The sequence below is a fragment of the Phalaenopsis equestris genome, unplaced genomic scaffold (genome assembly GCF_001263595.1).
Source record: "Phalaenopsis equestris unplaced genomic scaffold, ASM126359v1 Scaffold000134, whole genome shotgun sequence".
Taxonomy (NCBI): Eukaryota; Viridiplantae; Streptophyta; class Magnoliopsida; order Asparagales; family Orchidaceae; genus Phalaenopsis; species Phalaenopsis equestris.
Window position 1 is genome coordinate 3,612,700 of NW_018164576.1, and position 25,944 is coordinate 3,638,643.

The following is a 25,944-nucleotide window of genomic DNA, read 5'->3' on the forward strand; positions in this document are numbered from 1 at the left end:
AAAGTAACTCACCCACCTATGTTGAATATCTTTTTCTAAGAAAAGTACTTTTTGATTTTCATCTTTAATACACTTTACTTGAGTTAAATCTTTACTTTTCTTTTCTCTTTGTTTGGCTAGTTTATACATATATTTTTCACCCTCCTTAGTATCTAATCTATTATAAAGATCATTAAAAGCAGAATTTTTAGCATCACAGATTGTTCTTTTAGACTCCCTGCGAGCCGTTTGATATTTTCTCCAGTTCTCTAAGCTTTTACATTTAAACCAATTTTTATAACATAACTTCTTATATTTTATCTTTTCTTGCACATTATTATTCCACCACCAACTATTTTTATTTGTAAATATTTTTCCCTTTGATTCTCCAAGAACATCTTTTGTTACCTGTTTAATAGCGTTTGTTACTTTATCCCACATCACATTTGCTTCTTCATGAATATCCCAAATTTTGAAATCTTGAATTTTACTCATAAAATTAATTTTATTTGTATCTTTTAAGTTTCTCCATCTAATTCTGCAATGATGAGTCCTGGTATTTTTTATTTTACAACTCTTAATCTTAAAATCTAAAACTAATAAACGATGTTGGGTATTTAAATTTTCACTTGGAATAACTTTACAATCTTTACAATCACGGCGATCTCTTCTTCTCATAAGAAAATAATCAATTTGTGTTTTATTAGATCCACTCTTATAAGTAATAAGATGTTCATCCCTTTTCTTGAATAAAGTATTAGTAATAACAAAATCAAACGCTAAAGCAAAATCTAAAATAACTTTACCTTCTTCATTAGTTACTCCAAAACCGTAGCCACCATGAATATTTCTGAAATCTTCTACCACTTTACCGACATGTCCATTTAAATCTCCTCCAATAAAAATTCTTTCTTCAAGAGGTATCATTTGTATTAAGTCTTCTAAGTCATTCCAAAATTTATCTTTAGACTCTGTATCTAAACCTACTTGAGGAGCATAAACACTTATAATATTAAAAATCTTAGTATCAATGATAATCTTAAGGGCTATAATTCTATCACCAACTCTATTAATTTTTACAACATTATCTTTCAAACTCTTATTTATAATTACACCTACACCATTTTTAGTGCGACTCTTATCTGAATACCAAAGTTTAAAACCTACATTATCAATCTCCTTAGCCTTTTCTCCAACCCACTTAGTTTCTTGAATACATAAGATATTAATTTTCCTATGAATCATAATATCAACTAATTCCATTAATTTACCATTGAGAGTGCCTATATTCCAAGATCCTATCCTAATATTAGTTTCATTAGTTTCATGGACTAACTTCTTTACCCGCATTCGCCCGTAATGTGGGAAGCTATCAAAATGGATTTAAATTCCGGGTAATGCATCCAGAAAATGTCATTTCAACTTCAGAGTTTAACCATACAAAATACTAAACCATGCAATGCCTTGTGAATTTAAGTGAAGTTATCATCAATTAACTGGTCATTCAACTATAATCATTGCTGAGAAGATCTCGCTTGTTTTGAATCAAGAAATCATTTCGACACAGCATACAATCCAGTACTTATTCTTAATTTCTCTTGCTATAAGGAATTAATTTGAATGTAAAACATGTCCTTTTCTTCTCAATTCTTCCAGGTGTAACCTATTCAGTGGACAGAAATGTCAATGGTTCCTACCGCGTTAAGTTGTCTGCTCATGCAACCAAAATCATTGCGGATGTGAGAAGGCCTCTTGAGAATCTCATGAAAGGGAAGACATTAACTCATCCAGGCCTAACTCCTTCGCTGACACAACTCCTATTGTCTCGTGACGGCATCAATCTCCTCAAGTCGCTAGAGAGGGAGACTGGAACTTATATTTTTTATGATAGGCAGAACTTTCACATTAAGCTGTTTGGTTCTCCAAATGATGTTGTTGCTGTTGAGGAAAAACTGGTCCAATCCTTGCAACATCTTTATGATAACAGGCCACTAGACATTCGCCTTCGGGGTCACAATCTTCCCCCAAATTTGATGAAAGAAGTCATCCTGAGATTCGGTGCAGACCTTCAAGGGCTTCGCTTACTTGTTTCAGGGGTTGAGTTAACTCTTAGCACCCGACGGCTTGTTCTGTCTGCTCGTGGAAGCATGGAACAAAAACAGAAAGTGGAGGAGGTGATTTCTGGCTTGGCAACCTCCCTAAGCAGCGGCTCTCTTCAGTCATCACCAATTCCTGAAACCATGTGCCACATTTGCTTGTGTGAACTGGATGAACCCTTCCGTCTTGAAACTTGTGGGCACAAGTTCTGTCAGGGCTGCCTGGTGAACCAATGTGAGGCGACTATTAGGTCTCGGGATGGGTTTCCACTGAGATGTGCCAAGGAGGATTGTCAGGAACTTCTTCTACTTACTGACCTGAAAGCCCTTCTTCTTGGAGAGAAACTAGAAGAACTCTTCCAGGCCTCAATTGCCTGGTTTGTAGCAAGCAATGGTGGGGATTACCGCTTCTGCCCAACTCCGGACTGTCCGGGGATCTACAAAGTAGCTGCATCGGAGGAGGCGGCTTTGTCCGATGGACCGTTTGTGTGTGGAGCTTGCTCCGTTGAAACTTGCACATGGTGCCACCTTGAATATCATGCATTAATCAGCTGCGAACGGTACAGAGAGTACAAAGAGAGTCCTGATTTTTCACTGCATGATTGGAGATTGGGGAGGGAGAATGTTAAGGATTGCCCTGTCTGTAGACATGTGATTGAGAAGGTAGATGGGTGCAACCATGTTGAGTGTCGGTGCGGCCGGCATATATGTTGGGTTTGCCTCGAAGTATTTACTGCCAGTGATGCTTGCTACTCACACATCAGATCATTTCATGATATCTGATTTAATAAATGCTGCATAAATGATGTCTTTTTCGATACATTTGATGTATAAATGAATGTGTATATGTATCAATGTATAGAGATCCGCTTGTACTTATATGACACCACTTGTACTTATATGACATTGAAGTAGTGATATACTAAAGATTGATGGAGATTGCGAAGGAAGCATGCTATATGCGCCCACCTAAGGTAAGCAACTCTCGCTCTGATCTGAAGATGTTTTCCTTGGTTGAACCTGAATGTGGCGACTTCCAAAATGTGCAGAGTATTAATAGTAATGCTTCCCTTGTCTCAGTTTTATAAACATTCGACTATGTACAGCTGATCTATTGTGTGTGTATATATGATTATATGACCAAACAAAAGGTCCGAGTCCCAGAGCCGCCTTTTGCTTCCGCAAAGAGAACACCAATGTTCTTTCAAAGGTTCTTTGCCCTTTCATTTCCTCTTCTCTGTGGCTTCGTTCTTAGATTTTTTTCACAAGTTCTTGATTCCTGATATAACTCATGTTTTATCTTCATTTTTCAGGTTTGGGGAGCGAGGTTCATGAAACTCAGAACCTGGTCTCTCTCTCTCTCTCTCTCACTCTCTTTCTCTCTCTCTATATATATGGTATAGATTACCAGATTGGAATTGTCTGTCACATTTTACAAATCCTATGTTTTTTTAGACATTCTAAATGCTCAATCATTCAAGATGAAGGGTGTGAGATAAGCGAAGACAAAGTCTGGATGGGAGAAAGCTAACGGTGATGATGTTGATGATTGCGTTCGTAAAAAACCAGTTGCAATGGGCTATGTAATTCAAAAGAATGGTTTGTAAAGTGGCCATGCGCTTTTGCTCCAATTTTATTTTGTAGTTTGTGTAAGATGGCTAATGTGTGGATTTATCTGTAGTTTACATTTTCTTTTTGGTAATAAAACCACATGTCTGTTTGATAAGAGACTTTTTGTTTTCTTACTTCAAAAGAACTAGATGCTCCTTGTTAAGAAGCTTTGCTTTTTGCTTGAAACCGTTTTTGAGTGTCCGTATGAGTCCTTCAGTTTTGTTCCCTTAACATGAACGCTAGTTTTGGGATTTTTTTTTTTCTTTTATTTTGAAGATGTGTTTGTTTAGTTTAGTTTTTGTATGTTTCTATTTTATGTCTTAAAAAACTTTTTTTTTTTGGGTGAAAATAGCTAAATATATATTTTTAAATTAAAATATAAATAAAATAAAATAAAAATAAGTAAAATACGAAATCAAAAGTGATCCCAAACAACCTACAAGTTGTATGGTGGTGGTGGTGGTGGTGGTGGTTAAATCAGGAGCAACATTGCCTACTTATACGCTCAAGTGCATGCATACATGCTTGTGTCCATGGGAGAATTTGGATTTGTTTGTGGAAATTTATGGAGAGATCTCACAATTCTTGTGCATTTACATGCAAACATCTAAAATCTCGTATTTTTTTAAAAGTAGTAGTGATATATTTTATGTAATATTAAATAATTGAGTTGTATTGTCTGTAACAACCTTAGAATTTATCGCTTCTTATTATGTAGTTGTTGTTGGTAGCAAGACTTACGTTGGATATATGCAGGTTTTATGGTTAGATCCAAAAAAAATAGTACGATTTACATGCATACCACTCAATTCCTTTGTATTTACATGTCTAGCACCTAAATTATAATATTTTTCTTACATATATGCGAGTTTACCTATGAATAAAAAGGTATATAAAAGATTTTAAGCGGTATAAATATTAAAAAGTAAAATTTAGGTGTTAGATATCAAAATGTATAGGAATTTTGTGCTATGAATGTAAATACCTCGTAAAATAATATACGAAGATTTACATGCATGTCACTCAATTTTGGTAGTCGAATCTAACCCGATACTTCAATTTTTACATACATTCCATCTTTTCCTATGGTGCATTTCACCTTTTAAAATAGAAAATGTAATATTTTTGATGCTATGTGAAAGATTTAAATGTTTAAATGTTAAAAAAAAGAGAGTCAAACTTAGGTGCTATATATATATATATATATATATATATATATTCCAATAGAGTTTGAATTCTCATTTCTCCTATGTTTCGCAAATATATTGAGTGTATTTAGGATGTACTCTGCTTAGTAAACCCTAAATAGAGCCAATCCATACATATGATTCCTGAATAATTCTTCATGAAAAAATAAATTAGGTTTATCTTCCCTTTGAGAAGGCACGCAGTTAATTGACGGTAATTCAATCAAACGGCTCATAGACGTTTGATTTTTTTTTTTTTTTGAGTAATATGATATAAACATGTAATTAATAATAAATAAATTGGGTCAATTAAAAATTAGTTTTTTTCTAACACCCTCCAACTTAGTTTTTCTTTTTCTCCCGCTCTTAGGGCTGTAAACGAATTGAGCCAAGTTGAGCATATATTCATTTGAGATTGAGCTCAATTATTACAAGCAGGGTCGTGCTCGGCTCAAGTTCGCTTTGAGCTTGAGCGTATTTCTTAGAACCCTATTTGAGCTCGGCTCAAGCTCGATTTGACTTGAGTTCATATAGTGATTATTGAGCTTATTAAAGAGCAACTTGTTTAATATGATAAATGAGTCATAATTGAGCCTAACTCGAACTTTATACAAGCGACGTCTTTGGAAGAATAAGTAAGACGTATTGTTAGGTATGACTCATATCATAAATGAGACAGATCTGGAGTGGAGTGGAGCGGAAAGATCTGTCCAATCGGGGGAGTTTCATTATGTGGGTTGGGGGTACAGGGGTAATTTGGTACAGGGGTAATTTGGTAATTACATATTGTACCCATGATTTTCTTTACTGTTCTTTCTAAGGTTATAAATAGGTATGTATGTAACCCTAGGTTTTATCCCATATTTTGTATCTTGTACTCTTTTTTCTGGATTAGTGGAAAAGTCATCGCTCTGCTCCTGGTGACATAGACATCTTTGTCGAATCTCATTAAATCTATGTGTGTTCTTCTGGATTTGTGTCAATTACTGTTTTTTTCCTCGCCCTAATTTATCAACGTGTATCAAATAAGGCTTTTTGAGCCTAAAAAGCAAACATTCAAATGATACTATTAATGAATGAGTTCTAGGAGTCATAATTAAACTTTTTAATAAATTTTGTTCACGAGTTTTAAATGATACAACTCATGAACATAAATGAATAAAACAACAAGCTTCTCAAGTTCGATCATATAACAACTGTCTATTTATGAAGTTGTCCATGCTCGCTTTATTAGTTACTCGAACGATCATGAATGAATTCTAATTAAGTCGTTGAGAGTAGCTCATTGAATGCTCGGTTCATTTAAAGACATATTCTTTTACCTCAATTCCCCAATCCCATCCTCCCATGTTGGTGGAAATGGAGTTTTTGAAAAGTAACTAAATATGCAGGTGATTTAGTTTTTTTTTTTTTTATTAGTTATTCATTAAATGACATATATTCATAGTTGTGAACATAAATCAATGATAATTGTATAGATGTTCAAATTTTTATTTAACATTATTTAATTATTTAAATAAATAAACATAAAATTATTAAATTATTTGTTGGGTGTATTAATTTATTTATAATCTCATACATGGAAAAGTAGCCTTGTTAATGTGAATGATATTGACTAATCAATTATTGATGGAAAAAAAAAAATTACAATAAATCTCAGAGATAATGGACCGCCATAGAATTATTGTAGACATGACAACAATCATTGGGTCCAAGCAGAATGCTTACCATATCTTCGTGGACTGACTTTGCCACTTCTTAAACACACATGTAAGTCATCTCTCTTCACAGGAGCTTCAATTAATTAGTTTCTTAGAGGGTTGTGGCGAAATTGAATAATTGTTTTTACCATGATTTGTTCCCTCTTTGATACATTTTAATTTTCTTTTACAATTATTTTCTTTTTGGATTAAAGTTCACTTTTTTTTTTTTAAATATATTTGATTTGATCCACTTTTGGTGATATGTCTAAGGCTATGTCAGCGCGCGTGGCCATGCACCTCAGTCTGTTGGTTGACATCAGCTTCTCTGAAGGTCGCAAGTCCCCTCTGGTCACGGATTCAAATCACTATAAGGTGTGGTATTCTAATATTTAGCACATATGGGGATGATCGGAACTCGTCTAATAGTCTTAGACCGTTACTAAATTATACTTAGAGAGAGAGAGATAGCACATTTTTAGTCAAAACTAACTTTAAAGTCATTTATTGCTCTTTGTAACTTTAACGGTCAAAGAAATTAAAAAAAAAAAAAATCATACATCCTTTATTCAAATTATTCTTACAATTTTACCCTCCTAATGCAAATTAAAAAAAAAATCATTCATGTAAAAAATATTAAATATGAGGTAAGAATAATATGAATTTGAAAACTGCTATTTTATTATACTTCTCAAAATGATTTCGAAACTAAGTAAATCCTATTCTAGATATATCCACTCATCTGGAGATTCACGACTTATCTCTTCCTCTGTCGTCCCCGCCGTCGGTGTCAACTCAATAACTTGATCCACTGATGAAAAATTAAGCTTAGCTCGAGCGCCACGAAACTCGATCGCAGCCTTATCATAGGCGCGAGCAGCTTCCTCAGCCGTATCGAAAGTTCCCAACCACTTCCTAACAGCTCGCCGCGGATCGCGAATCTCCGCCACCCATTTCCCCCACGGTCGTTGCCGAACTCCTCGATACTTAATCCTTTTCTCCCTCTTCCTCCTCTTCGACCGCTTGTCCTCACTCAAAACCGAGGATTCGAAGAAATGGCAGCCGAGGCAGCCGTCGACGCCGCATTGCTTGCAATTATCGACAGCGGGGAGGGAGAACGTCGGGGCGGTGTCATCGGGCATGCCGGAGATGACGTGGATGAGAGATTCGATGAGGATTGAGGTTTCTTGCTCGGCGGAGAGGCGGCGTTTGGTGGGAGGATTTGGTTCCATGTTGGAGGAAATTGTTTGGGGGCGATGGGAGCCGACAGCGGCGGCTGGTATTTAAACGTTGGGAGCGCGCGTAAGTTTACGACGGTTGAAACGTGGGCTGGTCACGTGTACAGACGATGATGAGCTGTTACTTAAACGTGGCGTAAAAGCTCGCGTGCGTTGTTTTCTGGGCTTATAAAGTTGGAGCCCAAACATGAACAAACTCATAATCAAGCCCAGCATCTTGGCCCAATGAACTCAATTATGCCCAAATGGATGCAATCTGAACCATTACAAAATTTGACTTATTTATGATCAAATCTTAACTAGAAGTAACTAAAGTGCTCGTAATTCTAAGATTATAAAGATACTTAAAAATTGAAGCAAGTATTGATGATGAAGAGAATCAATGTAAACTGTTCGTTGAAGTGTTTCAAGATTATGACTAAAGTAATCAAAACATCCCTCTTAAAAATTTTAAATAAACTCATTATTTACTTGAACGGAGGATAAGAAGAGAATAGTGAGCTAACTATCAAGACATAACTCATAAAGTCCAGGTGGTTTTCTCTAGTCACTGCGAGTCACCCAAAATCACAGTTGATCCCTAAATTTCACCACCGACCACTAAAGGACGTCTATGATCATTAGAGATAACTATCGACCACTAACTATTGTTTACCACCACTAACTACGACTTTGATAACCATAAGTTTCCCATTACTATGACTTTTCTAGCAAATTACGATTGCTATAACCTCCAACTATGACTTTGGTAGCTCTAGTATGGTTGTCGTGGTCATAAACTATGGCTCCTATAGTCAACCATGACTTGTATAATTAACCCTGACTATTTTTGCCCTGCTACATCTATTGTAGTCCAACTACAACAATTATAATCCCAATTAGTCTTATACAATTATATATATTGTGTTATTTCAAAGCAATTTTGATTTCAGCATCATTTTATAACGTCTTCCTCCCTAACCCAAGTGAAGAGTGGATCTTCGTATTCTTAATTTCACGAGGAATCATTTCTAACTGAGTTAGACCCTATGATATTTTCTCATTAAAGATTTTTTCCACGTAAAAACCTCTAGTATCTACTCCTATAACTTTTTCTTTATCTGCACGTGTTTGATATTTGTGCAAGGCCAAAACGTTCCATTGCCGTGAATTTTCTACCTCATAACAATATTCAATCATAATTATGCGGCAAATAAAAAAAAAAGCACATGCAAATACAATAAATTGATTTACAGACATGCCACACAATACTGTATTTACATATCTAACACCTGAATTTTAATTTTGGCACTCATACCGCTGTAACTATGCTTAAGAAATTGTGTTTGATAATAATATTTTTGTGTGATATAAAAGATTTAGTATTATAAATGTAAAAAAAAAATTAAAATTTAACCGTTTGATATAAAATACATAAGAATTGTACTCTGGTATGTGTAGGTAAATATAAATCAAATATTTTTTGGTGGATTTTCGGATTTACGTACATACCATGCGAAATTGTGACATTTACATATTTAACACCTAACAATAGATATTATGCCCGTATCATCTATCTCACCGGAAATAAGCGCGCAAACCACCCGCTCCCTCTCCCAACCCGTGTGATTTAACGGGACGGGGTGAATGATGTTGAGAGAGGGAGAGAAAGGTGAGTTATGAGCATTTATTTCTCGTGGGGTAGATGGTATGGATATTTACTACTAAATATGTAAATGCCACAATTCTATGTGGTATGCATGTAAATTAGGGGGGTAAATTGTCCTCCTATAAACAAGACTGGTATTTCAGAATGGACAAATGATCAAATTGTATGACCAGAAAAGTGAAAATACAAATTTTACGTGGGTGTTAATCCCCCATATTTTTAAATTATTTTCTAGATGGATTTTTATCTCTTACACATGAAAATCTATTGACCTTGTTCTAGAATATTTCATTTTCCTCCCTTCTGTTTTCTCAAATTGCATTGTTTGTGGCTACACTTTCATGGATAATTTACAGGAAGAAAGTTCACGAGCTGCTTCTCTCCTTTTTATCACCTTTAATTGGCCTCTTTTCACTTTTAGGCAGCTGCGTCTGTGCCTGACGATCTCATATCACGGGCATGTCTACCAGGAGCCGCACTTCATTCTCACTTTCACGTAAAAATACTCCAAAAATCTTTAGGTTATTTAAATAAAATAAAGTGCATATTTTCATTAAATTTATTAGAAAAGCCGTCAACTAGGCTATTTTATTTTAATATTAATTAAATTGCAAATAGTGTTATCCACTAAATTGATTTCTTTTTCTTTTAAATTAACTTAATGTGAAAAAAGTTTATTACCCGTGCATGATGTACGTGACCGTGCAGGCTATATTTGGAGGATTTAAGGACTCGTTTGGGACAGCTTATAAGCGCGGGCGACATTTTTAAAATGCCGTCATACCGTTTGATTCGCATGTTTCTCCAGCTTATCCGAAATCGTGTTTGTGTTTTTACACTAAACGCAGACCGCGGGCGGAACCCTGAGGCCCGCCCGCGGGCTCCGTTTGAGGATAAGTAGCTTATCCTGAAACGCACAAGCTGCCCTAAACGCACCCTAAGTCTCCCAGTAATTTTCTTATCATTTTTTTTTAAGTAGACCACACATTAAATATAATGAGGAGGCTGCAATATAATTTTATAGAATTAATGTAAATAAAAAATATATATTTTATATATATATCTAAAGTTTTTTGAATGGACAATTAAACATTGCTATTCACAAAGCAAGCGCCCTCTTAGATTCATTTTCTAAATACTCGCTGAAATATCAAAATTTATGACAAAACTCAAACTCATACTTCTGTGGCTCATAAATTATATTCTCATTGGCACATATAGGGCTGTCAAAACGGCTCATTGTTCACGAACAGCTCGTGTTCGGCTTGTTCGCTAAGTTAACGAGCCGAACACGAATAACAAGAACAAAAATTTGTTCGTTCATGTTCGACTCATTTTAGCTCGAAATATTACTAATCAATTATATATATATATATTTGATTAGTAGTATTTTTAAAAATTTTAATTGACTACAAAACTATAAAAATTGAGAATGAAAGATATTAAATTCGATTCAAATGATGTTTTAATATAAACAATAATTTTTAAATCTTGCCCCAATCCGTAACATCTTATGACTACGTACTAAGGTTGTTAAAACAGCTCTTTGTTCGTAAAAGACTCATGTTCGGCTTGTTAAGCAAACGAGTTGAACACGAACATGCTTTTTGAGCTCGAAATATAAACGAGCCAAACACGAGGCTCAGCTCCTGTTCGGCTCGTTTACGCCCCTAGGAACATAAATTCCAAATAGCAATCGAGGTGGAAGGATCACGAATGAAGCACTTAAATGTAATTTTAATATTTAATGGGTTGATTTATTAATGAAGTACTTAAGTGTAATTTAAATATTTAATGTTTCGATAATTTCAATAGCAATTCCATCTACCTATTAGTTTTTTATTTATTCATCTCAAATTCCTAGGAACCAAACACAAGCTAATTTTTTGACGCATTTACCTTTGTATTTACATATCTAGTTAATAAAATCTAATTTTATATTTTACATTTATGCCATGTAAACCTTTCATATGACAAAATATCACCACTTCAACGCATTGCCATGTTTATATAAAATGACATATATGTAACAATTGAAATTATGTAAATACATGAGAATTGAGTGCTATGAATGAAAAAATCCCTTTATTTTATTATTTCGACATTTTCTTGCTAACCATGACAGTTTACCTTTTTCAGAATTTAATTACATTTTAGATTCCCATTAAACTTCTATTGCTATTCCAAAAGCCTCCAAAAATCCTAATTAATATATCATTATGACAATGGTATTGAAATTTTCATGCCAAGGTGTTCAATTTTATGGAAAAATTATTTTATACGGACACCTCATGCAGAAATGCATGCAGTGTCTGATCTCCTCCCTCGATCATCTATTTGGACGGCGATCAAACTTTAAAAAAAAAAATTGAAAATAAGGTCCACCGAAATACATATTTGCGGTGATCGACGGTTGAGATCGGACACCATATATATTTTCGTATGGAATAATTTTTCAATTTTATGAGCGAATATTCCAAAGTAAATAGACATGCACAAATTCTTAGGTCTCCTAAACCTATATAACTAATTAAATAATTAATTGCCTTTTAGTTATTTTAAAATTTATCCAATCACTATTGACTATAATTATTAATTTAAAAACTGTAAAATGTATTATAATCATGTTTATAATATTTTACATCCAACCAAAAACATTTAATGACTATTCAGTCACAACTATCTCGGCAGAGTGATTGCATCCGGATGATCGTCTAAACGAACGGTCCGCCACACATAATATTTTCTCTAGATGCACAAAAATGAATAACAACACCTAACATTTTTTTTAGTAAGTGTCATAATATTCGAATTCAGTAGGAGTCGCGCGCCGCCAAAGCCACCAGTCGAGCCCACCGTTTTATACCCGCTTGCCGCGCCTCTTGACTCTCACCTGTAATTAGTGCAAATTTAAAAATAAAAAAATTATAAGCATTACTCGATTTATCCCATCAAAATTAACTTGAAATAAATAATTTTTCATCATACTTCTTAATTTAACTTTAAATGATAAAGCGCAGATTGTAAATAAAATATAAGAGATGTATTTTATATATCAAATATTTCAGTGTTTTATTAATTGGAATTCCTGTTTTATATCTAATTATAATTAATAATCATTAACTTTAAATTAATATAATAAGTATATATGGAGTGGCATGTATGTAAATTACCCTTATTTATAAATTTATTTTATTTATTTATTGTTAATTACTAGTTAAATTATATCATCATTATAATTTAACAAAAGGAAAAAAAAGGGCAAGTGAATTACTCGGAGATATTGCGAACATCGAAAGGGGGCTTTCGGCGGGAGAAACATCGGGAGAAGAAATGGAATCGGACGCCGATGAACTCTCGCCGGCGACCGAACCGCGAAAAGAGCGGCGAAGCGCCAAGTAAAGATCGAGAGCCGGCAAAGCTTCCGACAGCTTCTTAGAACAATTGCCATCGTCAGGGCATTCATCGCCGAACACAATTCCGAGATCGAGGAATCCGCGGAGCTCGTCGATGTCTTCATCGGTGACGCTGATGGAGCGGCGATTGCGTCGATCGAGTGAGAGGCTTTTGCGGCGCTGCCAGGATTCCTTGTAATCCAGTTCCGGCGACCACGATTTCTGTTTCAGGAGAGTTTTTGATCGGAGTATGGGAGGCGGAGGAGTGTAAGGTGGTGGAGCAGGGGTAGGGATTGAAGTAGTCATGGTGGTCTTCGTTCCCAGGGGATTCTTTGAGCTCCGATTTCCCTTGAAGGGAAGAGAAGAACAGGGGAGGATTTTGAGGCGGGAGAGGCAGAGAGGGAATTTATGGCAGTCCGCGTTACGATTCCTGTGAGTAATTATTTATTGGGGAATACAAACATGTCATACAATTTCTATGTATTTATCCATCAAATCTCTATCTTTTACATTTATACCAATCAAAATTTTCGTATCTTATAAAAAATGTTACTATTAAGAGTTTTAAAATGTGAATTATGATTTTCATGCACAAATAAAATATAAAATATAAAATGACATCTATGCAAAAAAATAAATTTTAGATGTTAAATAAGCAAATATGCAAGAATTGAGTGATATATATGTAAATCTTCCTTATTTATTTTTATGCTAAACAAGTAAATACTTAGAAGGAAAGCTGCAAAATCTTTTTCACGGATAAAATATTCGATCATAAATTATTTAAGATGACCTCACTAAATTTCAACAATAATGAAAATTTAAATTATAAAATATATTTTATATTTAAATATAATATAAATTAGACATATATTACATTAATTTTGAAATATATTCCATAATTAATTTTTTTCATCAACGAGTTTAAAATTATAAAATATATAATTAGGCATATATCATACTAATTTTTAATTGAATTCTGTAATTCAATAAAAATGTGTGTATTTACTATTTAAGATTAACTATAAGATTTTATTTGTATTAACTATAAGATTAAAAATTAACTATATGATTATTTTACATATCATAGCAACTCATGAGCATTGAATGAAGTTTTATGCCATCCGAAGACAATTTAAGAAAAGTATAATATATGATAATTACAGCAGGTTTAGTTTATAAAATAAGATCAACGGATCAATAGGACATCAAATTTTCCATATAAATAATGATTGTGCAATCTATTCGATTGGTTTGGGGCTTATGATTCATAATGTCGTATGAAACTCAGTGACCGAGATTTATCATAGTAAATAAAGCTTATTTAACATATATATATATATATATATATATATCTGTGTGTGTGCGCGCGCCACGTACCCCAACCTGTTAGTTGATATCCACGGTATATCCTTTAGGTTCGAATCCCCTGTGGCTCAGTTGGCCTTAAAAAGGTGGTACTAAATTGCTAGGCACATTAGGTGTGGTTGGAGGTTCGTATTATAGCCTCTGATCATTCCTTATATATATATATATATATAAGTGTGCAAGCAATTGTCATTTGATCGGCTTCCATGACTCTATCACCCTATCCTTTAGGTTCGATAGGCTGCCCCGGTCCGATCACCCATTCACTAGGGTTCGATTGGTTGCCTTGATCTGATCACCCGATCACTCGAGTTCTATCGGCCGCCTCGAGTCCGATCTCTCGATCACTTGGGTTTGATCGTCTATCCCAACTCAATCGACCCATCTCTTTGGTTTGATCGGTCGTCATCGCCAGATCGACCGTCACAGCCAGATCAACCGATTACCCTGGTCAGGTTGGCCATCTTTGACCAACTTCGCTTGACTTGTGCATGCTTGTGTGCATTTGTTCATCTTCACATCATTTGATTGTGGTGTTTGCATATTGCATGCTCCTTCATCTGTATGAAAATTCATTTGTAACTTTGTGTATATGATATATATTTCATTGCATGTTGCATTTTGTTTGCCTTGTATGCTTTTCTTTAGCATTTGATAGTTTTGGGTGTCTCTTTTAGCACTTTTACTTGCGGTGTCTCTTTAAGCATCTGCATCTGGAAGTATCCTTCCCACATACTTCAGTGTATGCACAGGGAGAAATGCTTGCACACTTCGTGAGGAGGTGGCTCACATATAAGGCCACCTGCTACACAGGTTTCTTTCATGAGAGTCATGCTACCTCATTCCCTATGACATTGTCTAGGGATGTCATAAGTATTTCACATTGTGTTTGGTACGAGTTATGCTCTTTAGCCACCGAACTCATACACGACACAGTGTGTGTCCATTTGGGCATGTGATTCTCACTTATATGAATCACACTGCTCAGTATGTTTGGCACTAATCATCTTTTGTAATCATCTTTATGTTTGGCACTTACTCATACATGTTGCTATAACTGCATGTTTGCATGTGCTAATTTGGGTGCCTCTCTGGTACAGAGTAATTCCCTTATCAATATCCTATACTCGATGCAAATCAATTCATAGCTTTGACTGCTCATTGCATGACATTCGGTGTGGTTTCCTAGGGATGGTGTAATCCCTCTTAAAGGTAAGATATCATGTACCTGGTATGTCCACTTTGTGTGTATCATCTGCATGTGGCATTCTTGCATTCATATTTGCATGATGTGTGGTTTAGCTCGTTGATGATCATTGTGATTGTTGATTGTTCTTGCTTCAGTCGACAATCACAATATGTTGGGTCTTTTGCACGATTTTATGAATGTTGCCTATTTTCCTTGATGACATAACTTGCTAGTTAAGATGAGCGACCATTTTTTTTGGCCATACTACCTAAACGAGTATTGTTTGTGAGGATAGCTTAGAGAGTAATGCGAGTTTTCATATTATGATCCACTGCTCATCCTAAAGATCTAAGGGACCCGCTTTTAATGACCCTAAAAATATGGATATTTTTCTATTATATATTATCTATCCTAATTTTAAATCTATATGAGTTAGGCCATGTGTGAGGTCACTTATTTTAAAATGTCACCCCATTTAGTGATGTACTTTAAATCCTTTAGATATTTACGACGGAGCCAGTTTGGCGACCCCATTAAAATATTACACCGCGACTTTACCCATGCAATGTGCAAACACTTAGATATTATGATAAACACTGTGGTAAATGATGTGCTAGGTTAGGACTCTGCTGCTAGGTGGTTTTGTCGATGTCCTGACTGTAGTTCTCTACTTGTTTGGTTGCCCCAACTAGGTTTCACTTTTGTTCTACATTGTGTGGTTACTAGTGTGAGACTTGTGTACTAGAATTTTAGGGGTGGACTTTTTTTAGGGAGTCATGTCTAATAGAGATGAGTTGTAATGATTTAAAGCTAACCCTTTGCTTGCAGATGTTGTTTAGTTTTCTTCCCATTAGGCATGGTTCAATATGTTGCATGTAGATAGCCCTTTTGCTAACATGATTTTCATGCAGGTTAAGTCTTTTTTTGGACTTTTATATGTACTTTTAATAATCCTAGTAGAGTCTGTAGCGATAATAAAAATACGGGCATAGGTTACGAGACGCTTGAGGCCTGAAACCATGTAGCGAGGACCAGGAATAGATGTTTGTGTCGCATATCTTAATTCTGCATTTTCTTTGATGTGTATCATTTAAAACTAGGCATGTATATGTTGTGCTTGGCTGCCATTTTTGCTTTTTGAGATATGTTCCTAACCCAGGGCAACCGATTTGTTATTATTTATTTGTTTGACATGTTTACTTTCCTGCTTCTTGCATGTGCTTGCCAGTTTTATCGTTTTTACCTTATTGTTTGTCTAGGAATCCAACGTTATAATTTAGGTTCTTTAAGGACCCTAATATTGTAAACTTTCAACAAAATCATAATAAAAGAATTTAGGATTACGGCAGTCAACTATTTAAAATACGCACTTTACTTTTCTGTATGGCCTTCAGACAGATTTTAAAATAACTAACATGCATGGTTTTCTCTCAAGTAATCCCTTATTGGGCCTCTGATAATTGCATCATATTGCATGTCTCGAGAAAAATCATCGTGCTCTTCAACCTGATCAACCAAATATAAGTTTTTATACTTAGGTAGTTGTCTAACACGTTAGAGGCTTCCTCGACCTAGACAATGTGTAAGTCTTTTGTTGAGAGTGTTTTTAGATTTGTAGCTAGACCTATTTTTCCCTTTTATCTGGTGGCCTTCCTTACCACTTATTTGGCAGGTGTAAATCCTACCTCTGTGAGCTCTACCTGTATAGGTCATAAGACTTTGAGTTTCTTCTTTTGACTTCAGGGCTACCGAGATCTCCTTAGACGACGCAATTCACTGATTGTTGATAAGGGGACTTTGGTTGTGTTGGGTCAACTAACCTCACGACTTGATAGACTTAGGGTCCTAACAGTTTGGGATGACGGATCCATGGTATTTTGACCCGATTATCTCTACACGATTAGGGTTATTCTATCTCTCCTTTGTTGAGCCATTTTGAGCCATGTAATCTGTTTTCGTTCGTTTTTCTATTTTTTATTTTAAAAGGAGTCGCTAGTTTGTCGATCGTCGTATATTTCCCTTTCCCAAATAAATCTATTTTTCGAGTCATATGAATGACCAAGAGAAGGGAGGAACCAAAAAGGAGGGACATACGACAAAGCGACAAACAAGAGAAAACACAAAACGTGGAGAGCATACGTGCGGTAAACCTCGCAAGGATAGATTATGAGTGTCCGCCCAAACAAGATCGGTGAAAAGCACCTTAAACCAATATCCATGAAAGAATGCCTACGTAAACTACCCAAAACCAGAGAGTCAGGTATAAGTGCCTATTATGGGGTCAAGAGAACTCCCAATGGGATATATCCCACCCGGTTAATTACATCTTGGTGGGTACCCAAGAATACTCTAGATAAAAAGAGTTTCACTTAGATTATCATGAACTTGGGGCAATAGGCACTCAAATGAAGGTTATTCTGTGTGGGAACAATCATGATGCTTCAAAGCTCGCACTAAACCATCGGGCAGAGAGTGAGTCTCTCACATCCCGAATGGGTAGCGGCTCATTGACATACAAAACCCACGGAATAACCATAATCATCTTGACGGGGATATCCCAATACGTCAAAGCACGTCCGGGTCATAAGGGCAGATGACAAATCGTTGTATCCTAAATGGGTGGCAGCTCATGGGCATCGGGTCGTCAAAATGATATTAAAGAAGTTAAGGAGCAATAGGTCTCAAAGAGGCTCAATAAAAGGGAGGTAGAGTGATCCTAAAAGGTAGAGGTAACTGGGTTGGGGTACCACAGACCCGTCATATACAGCTACTAGGACCCTGAGTCTACCTGGTCGTGAAGGTAGTCGACCCAACACGTCCTGAGATCTCCGGTCACCAATCTGTGAATTGTATCGTCCACGGGAACCTCGGTAGCCCTAAGGTCAAATGAAGGAAACTCTATCCTATGATTATAAGCTGAAACTCCAAGAGGTGGGACTTATATCAACCAAAGTGATAAGGATGCCTCAGGAAGGAAAGGGAGGTGAAGGGTCAGCTACAAAGCTGGAAACACTTCAAACAAAAGAATTTACACTTCGTCTGGGTCGAGGTGCTTTCTAACACCCTAGGCGCACTAGAAAATCACCTATATAAATGTATGTTGGGCTAGTCAGGTTGGAGAAGCACAAAGACTCCTCCTTGAAACATGCAAATATGAATGTAGTTATATAGAGTGATCCTTAAGTATTGTGGAAGCCCTATTAATATAAGCAGGAAATAAAAAATAAAATTTCAAAATCTTGAATATTTTAATCCTAAATTTTAATTATCTTGAATATTTTATTTAGGATTTTTGTAGAAAATTAAAAATTTTAGTCATAAAGAGCCTATGTTCCACCGTGAAATCTCAGATAAACCACAGAAAGAAACAAGGAAAACACATGCAATATGATGCAAAAAAGCAAAAAGAAGCCAAATAAAATAATAAATAGGCGGTGCTGCTGGGTCGGCAACATAGCCCAAAAAAGAAAAAGACGGTTATACTCCACATATACTTGCCCAGTCCTAATTTTATATATCAATATAAAATGCAAAATTAAGATACGGGGCACGAGCATCTGATCCTGGTCCCCTCAACATGGTTTCCGTGCCAAAACGCCTTGAAACCCGTGCCCGTATCTTATTTCTGCTACAGAACTCTCTTAGACTCTAAAAGTACATAGAGAAAAGAAAAAAAAACTCAATCCTGCACGAAAACAAATTTCAGCGGGAAAGATCACATGCAAATAATGTATCATGAGTCGTGCCTTAAAAGTGGGGGAGCTAAGTAGCACTTACAAGCAAAAGGGTCAGAAATCATCACATGCTCCCCCAATTGCGGTACTTATGTGTGTGCATATAAATAGACATGACTCCCTGTAGAAAAATACCCTAACACACTTCCATACATATGTAACATTCAGTCACACCATAAACCCAATGCAAAAGAAAGATGTTTGACTAAGACACCCAATCCAGCAGAGAACAATAACCAGACATAAAAAAGACTACCTAGCACCCTAAATCTTAGCCTAACACTCCATCTAACGAAAATTGCTCAAGCTAGTATCTAAGTGCAGGGTAAGTCTGTGTATAGTATGACTTTGATGAGGTTGCCATATAAGCCCCGTCCTAAAGATCCAAAGGATCTAAAGAGTGTCATGAAGAGCGGTGACACAAATTAGATCTATTAGATCTTTAGCACAGTCATACTCGTGTCAATCCCGATGACTTAACTCGCATTGCTCACCGGGATCAACCCAGCAAACAATGCTCGTTAAGGCAGCGCGACTGACACGGAGTCACTCTCCTAACGAGTCTGGCTCGCTACCCATGCAAACATGCAAATGCAAGTGCAAACAGTCGTGTGACAGAAGTGATGAGTGTAATGCGGGGTAGTGACTCAGAAAAAGATGGTTATGCCGTAGAGACAACGAACTGAGCAAATGGGTGTGTCGTAGCGGTGGTGACTAGGAGATGGGCGTATCATGGAGGCAGCGGCCCGAGGAAAGTATGCCGAGGCGACAGTGACCGGAAGAGGTGTGTCGAGGCGGCAGTGACCGAAAGAGATGAGTATGCAGTGGAGACAGTGACCTGGAGGTGTGTCGAGGCGACAATATCCAAAAAGGATGGGCGTACCGTGGGGGCAGAGGCCCGAGGAAGGTGTGCCGAGGCGGTAGTGACCGAAAGGGATGGGCATGTCACGGCGGCAGTGACCCGGGGAAGGTGTGCCGAGGCGACAGTGACCAAAAGGATGAGCATGTCGTGGTGGGACTGGACCGAAGAAGGTGTGCCAAGGCGACAATGACCGAAAGAGATGGGCGTGCCATGGTGGCAGTGACCCGAAGAAGGTGTGCTGAGGCGACAATGACAGAAAGTGATGGACGTGTTGTGGTGGCAGCGACCCAAAGAAGGTGTGTCGAGGCGGCAATGACCAAAAGAGATGGGCATGTCGTGGCGACAGGGGCCTGAAAGGATGCGCAACAAAAGCAAGTGATAATGATCATGCAAGCTAACACATACAAGATGCAACATGCAAACAGACAATCATGCGATATAATACAAAAGCAAACAAACATACAAGTGATCGGTTGATCGGACCGTAGTGGTCGGTCGACCGACCCTGAGCGGCCGATCGAACCAATGTGAGATGCTCCCCCGGCTGGGGCGGCTGGTTGGAGTGAAGTGAGATGCAACATACACAAAAAAATGTAATATGTGGCAAACCAACATGCAGATAGCAAACCGGGCTCGCGCTAACAACCTCACATGAGAAACCTAAGGTTTAGACCCTTAGATGTGCGGCACCGCCACCTCTTGCTTTGGTGAGGAAATGTGGGGAGTTCCTCCCCTGATCTCCTAGGGGGAAACTCTCCACAGCGTTGCGAAATGAGCTAGCTACAAAGCTTTTCCCATTTCGTGAACTCCTCCAGACTTTGCAAAGTGAGCCAATTACAAAGCTTATCTCTCTCTGCCAAGTCCAACCTCCCAGCTTCTCCAAGTAAAGTCAGGGAACTCAAAATAAGGGGAGTGAGGGATATGTGCTAAGGCTCACAACAAATGTAAGACACTCAGATCTACGGAGGGTGTTGGCTAAGCATGAGAAATCCTAACCTAAAGGCTAGCTCTAGGAAATCCAACGATCCATCACCCAGGCACGTCATCGCGCCGACCCACGCCTGCGCACACATCCTATGTGGGCGATCAAATCCATACGCCTAGACACCGCTACAACCTAGGGTCAGTTAGAGGTTAGAAAGACTCATCACCATGACGAATGCAGACGCATTTTCTTTGTTTGCTCCAAGCCGTCAACGTTCGGTCCGTGCTCTTGTATATCTCGTAGAGCGTCCATAGAATAACAAAAAGAGCCAATGAGGGCAAGAGAGAAGAATCAATGAGGTATGCAAAGTTTTAGAAAATAGACATCGAATCATATGAAAACATATCGATACATACCTTCAAGAAGGGGTCGGACGGAATATGCACCGCAAAGCCGTCGTCGCGATGCCGTCATCAGTGCTTTGGCGACTCGGAACCCTGGCCGCAAGGGAGCATGAAGATGACAACGAAGAGAAGCATGACGCACGTGCCTAACAACCGAAAAAATGGGTCGGCTAGGGCATCATCAAATTCAGCAAGGGAGACCCATTGGGCTGCTGTCTCAGGCTAGAAGGAGGCAGCCGCAAGCGAGGAAGAAAGCCGGTGAGGACTGGGCCTGCGGCAAGGCTTAAATCGCCGGGGAGAAGGGAGGATAGGGCCAGCAGCCTTCGGCACCAAGGCATGAAATAAAGGAGCTCGAGAAGAGGGAAACCGGGCTCAGTAGCGTGAAGAGGAGACGTTGCCATGAAGAGGGAGGTCGACGAGGCTTGCCGACGGCGGGTTGGAAGGTCGGCTGTAAGGAGGGAAGTCGGGCTTCGCGGACTGATCTTCGGCTGAGGAGGAAGGGATGGCGGCGAGCGGTGCTGGCGTGGAGGGATGTCCAATAGCAAGGCCTGTGGCGTGAGGAGCGGCGAGGGAGAAGGTTGCACGGCTAGGGTTCACAAATGAGGGAGGTGGTGGCTCTGAGTCGCGATCCATAAGGGAGAGGTGGGAAGTGATATTATATAAGGTAACATAATAATAATAATAACTATTAATTTAATAATTTCCATCCCGCGCATTTTTAGCCCAGACACACCATCATTTTGAAATGAAGGTTCCCCCTTAGGTAAAATCAACTTTCCGGAAGTACTGTGTGGTCTGTTTCGTTGTTTGGGGTCATCTGGACAACTTTATTGATGATCAGACCAATTCGACCTAATTTCGCGCTCGACGCAACAAATAATATTTGTCGACCCAATAAATATTGTCCGATGCGTGAAATGCCGACCAGCCTTCCCGTAGGCAAAAGCCATAGCCTAGCAGAATGACCTTGGCTTTGTGCCCCTCAACACACGCCTAAATGTCCCGGGTGGGTGTTTGAACTACAGGATGTTACGGAATGATCGTAAACTATCCCGAGTCATGCAAGTGGACACCCTACACTCGTGACATCAAAAATTGATGCCAACATAATCCTTTTGAAACCTCATTGGTGTCTTCACATAGGCCCCGATTGTGGATAGGTCACAGCCCCTTCGGGATACGGTAATTCACCATATGCCGTTATGACTTAATTATGCATTATAAGCATAGTGTGGACCATATGAGTTGATTTAATTATTTTATATGCTTTGTATGCCGATGAGGCAGTACCTATTTGGGATGTGAGAGATTCACTTCATGCCCTGCTACTTAGTAAGAGCTTTGAAAGCATCATGATGTTTCCATGAAATAATCATCCATTTGCTGACCTAGTTATCGGTCCTGACAATGTAAGCAAGACTCTTTTTATCAAGAGTATGTTTGGGCATCCCCTAAGATGTAATTAACCAGAGAGATATGTTCCTTTGGGAGTGCTCTTGACCCTAGAACAAAAATGTTCTTTTTGGTTTTATGGTTATTGGTGGCATGTTTAAGAATTTTCTTCGTGGATACCGTGTTTCGAGGTATTTCGATCCTATCTTGTTCGAACATATATTCTCGATTTATTATATGAGGATTATCTTATACATAAGTCATATATGTTTCTTTTTAAATTTTTTTTATCTATTTTCTTCATATATTTCATATTTTCTGATTCCTCTCATCTTTGGATCATTTATATGATCTCAGAGAGAGATTTATTTGGAATGAAAATTTACATGACTACGATATATACATAATCATTTAAAGAATGAAGATTTACATGACAACGATATATTTAAAGAACAAAAAAAAGTATGAGGGGCCTTGTGACATCAAAGATATCATCAAATTATATTTGGTGGTTTTATGATCATTATCCTAAGATGAGGGAAGAACATTCATCGAGAATATTAACATAAGTCTTAATAGAAATGAACGACATCATAATTGGAGTAAATAATGTGCGTTAATATTATTGTCGAAGTTTAGTGTTAGCATTAAAATTAATTATGTTTGTTGGCCTTATAGAAAATGACAAGCATATATGTCATTGGTGATAATGAGCATCAACATGTTGGGTTCGTCAATCATTAATATTGACGTTGATAGTGTGCATTAGCTTTAACAATAAAGGCATACATTGATATTATTGGCAATAGTAGGCAACAAGCTTATTAGGACCGATCGGAGTCAGTGTAAGCATCATTGGAAGTCATGACATTTTTATTAGCATCAACCATAGTTTTATCTATGACAAGCATTAAACTTGTTTGCAATTACATATGCCAACATTTCTATTGATGGTAGATGGTGACATTTTTGTTATTGATGATCCTTTCTATTAATTTCAATTTCATGCATTGACCTTATTGGTGATTATGAGTGTTGATATTATTGTTGACCATGTGCACTTATCTTATTAGCAATGTATTTTATAGGCAATGGTGTTGATAGTAGCCTGTGACATTGTCGAGAATGACAAGTATAAATATTAGTGTCGCTGGTGTGGATTAGCTTTATTGACAGTGATAATCTTGAATGTTATAGTTGACAACATGTGTCGACCTTATTAACAACAACATGCTTTAGCATTGATGTTCATGACATGAGTTAGCCCAGTTAGAGATGAATGATCTATGAGAAACATCTCATAGTTATTTTACTAATGAAAAATAAAGAAACAAATTGATTACTAAATGAAATTTGCACATAAAAACTTGGCGAACCAACACACACACACACACACACACACACACACACACACACACACACACACACACACACACACACACACACACACACACACACACACACACACACACACACACACACACACACACACACTCACACACTCACACACTCACACACACACACATATATATAAAGAGAGAGAGAGATTTTATGAGCTCTTTTTATATATAAAATATCGTATAAATAAATCAATGACAGTGACAGAAGAATTTTTTTAGCCAATTAATTAATAAATTAATGAGTGATTGTAGCACTCTTTCACATTACAAAAACTCCACATAAAACATGCTCTCACAATCCTTAGATTAGTTGGGGAAAGTTGTCTTCCAAGTATGGATTTAACTTTGCTTGATTGCTTTGGTTTTGTTGGTGTAATGACAGCAAGATAAGTAAAGAATAGATTTGAGCATCTATGCTTAATTAGCACTGAAGTATTTTTGATAAAACCATCCCTAAATTTGCTTACATATTGTCTAATATATTCACCATAATATTCCACAAGCAATGTAATGAGTAATCCACCGATAATTATTGGAACCATTACTTAAATATATGACTCTTAAGTAAATTCAAATATGAATTTAACGGTTAACTATTTTGCTCTTCAATTTACTTATTTTTGCTTAAAAGTAATGTACATTTAACTTTTGAATTAATACTTCAATTAACTTAAAGTAATATTTAAGTCTTGATTCAAATATTATTAGGTGGATTACATTTGCTTGTGGCCTATTACAATCAAAGTATTCAAGTAAACAAAATTGGAAAGGTTCGATCGACAAAATAAAGGTAAACTTGTTCTCTCAATTAAAAAGATGTAATTTTGATATATATATATATATATATATATATATGATATTAATTAGAACTCTAGTGATTGTCATAGAAATATGAATTACCAAAGCAGGAAAGGTCGATGATAGCACTAAAAAAAACAAATGTTAGATGATAGATGTCAATATTGTTATCGGGGGATAGAAAAAGATCATCATATTATGATGATTGTGAGATGAAAATCCATTATGAAGATTAAACAATGATAGTTAGGTAATGAGGAACGGATGACGACAATTTATAAGGATGTAATTGATTTAATCCACAAGGAACTCGCTTGAGCTCATTTGGCAAAATGTAGCTCTAACTCAAGCTCGATTTAAGTACTTGCAATTGTGCTCGAGCTTGAGTTGTTTAAAATTATTACTATTTGAGTTTGATTTGAGCTCAGCTTATTATCTAATTAAATGATTCATGTTGGACCTATCAATAGGCAACATTATTAAGTAGCTCATTAGTTATCTAAATAAGTCTTGTCAGGTCTATGAGCAATTTATGGAGCTTATAAATGAGATTTTAGTTGAATGAAATACTTAACAAACAAGCATACTAATGAGCTTCAACAAGTAGATAATGTTAGGATCCGAAAGCAATTTAATTTTAAAAAGGGACATTTACAAAAATACCACACAATTCTTATGTATTTACATAGATAGCATCTAAAATTTTATATTTATATTCATAACACTCAAAACATTAAGATTACATCAACATACCACAATTATTAATTTTTTTAAAGTGAAATGACCCTTTTCATGCAAAGGTTTAGGCGTTAGACAAGTAGATACATAAGAATTGTGTGGTATGTATGTAAATTTTCTTTCTAGAAAAAAAAAAATTCAACACTTTATCAAACAATCTGAGTGTTTTGGTGAATAAAAAATTTTTAGTTTATATACTTACATCAATATCTGTGCACGATTGATGATTTTTTTTGCAAAGTCACATACATACATACATACATACATACATACATACATA

The 25,944-nt window shown here is 36.7% G+C and overlaps 3 protein-coding genes across 5 annotated transcripts in view; 1 reads left to right on the top strand and 2 right to left on the bottom strand.

Annotated features, from left to right (window-relative positions):
• The window catches only part of LOC110021513 (ATP-dependent RNA helicase DEAH11, chloroplastic-like), a 35,269-nt gene extending 31,430 nt beyond the window's left edge, over window positions 1-3,839 (top strand). Inside the window, exons 3-5 of one of the 3 annotated variants that reach the window (XM_020720036.1) lie at window positions 1,636-3,285; window positions 3,389-3,423; window positions 3,531-3,839. In XM_020720036.1, the coding sequence (XP_020575695.1) occupies window positions 1,636-2,858 (1,223 nt within the window). In that variant the 3' untranslated portion in view covers window positions 2,859-3,285; window positions 3,389-3,423; window positions 3,531-3,839. Of the gene's footprint in view, window positions 1-1,635; window positions 3,286-3,388 lie in introns of all 3 variants that reach the window. The other 2 variants (XM_020720035.1, XM_020720034.1) reach the window with 2 other exon arrangements.
• Window positions 3,840-7,171: 3,332 nt separating this feature from the next.
• Window positions 7,172-7,817, bottom strand: LOC110021501 (ethylene-responsive transcription factor ERF109-like). The gene has a single exon (XM_020720016.1). The coding sequence runs from the start codon at window positions 7,803-7,805 to the stop codon at window positions 7,293-7,295; it is 513 nt and encodes a 170-aa protein (XP_020575675.1). The 5' UTR covers window positions 7,806-7,817; the 3' UTR covers window positions 7,172-7,292.
• A 4,346-nt stretch (window positions 7,818-12,163) lies between these two features.
• Window positions 12,164-13,244, bottom strand: LOC110021533. Its single transcript, XM_020720065.1, has 2 exons — window positions 12,734-13,244; window positions 12,164-12,352 (listed from the first exon to the last, which is right to left on the bottom strand). The coding sequence occupies exons 1-2, from the start codon at window positions 13,158-13,160 to the stop codon at window positions 12,273-12,275; spliced, it is 507 nt and encodes a 168-aa protein (XP_020575724.1). The 5' UTR covers window positions 13,161-13,244; the 3' UTR covers window positions 12,164-12,272.
• Window positions 13,245-25,944: the final 12,700 nt, after the last annotated feature.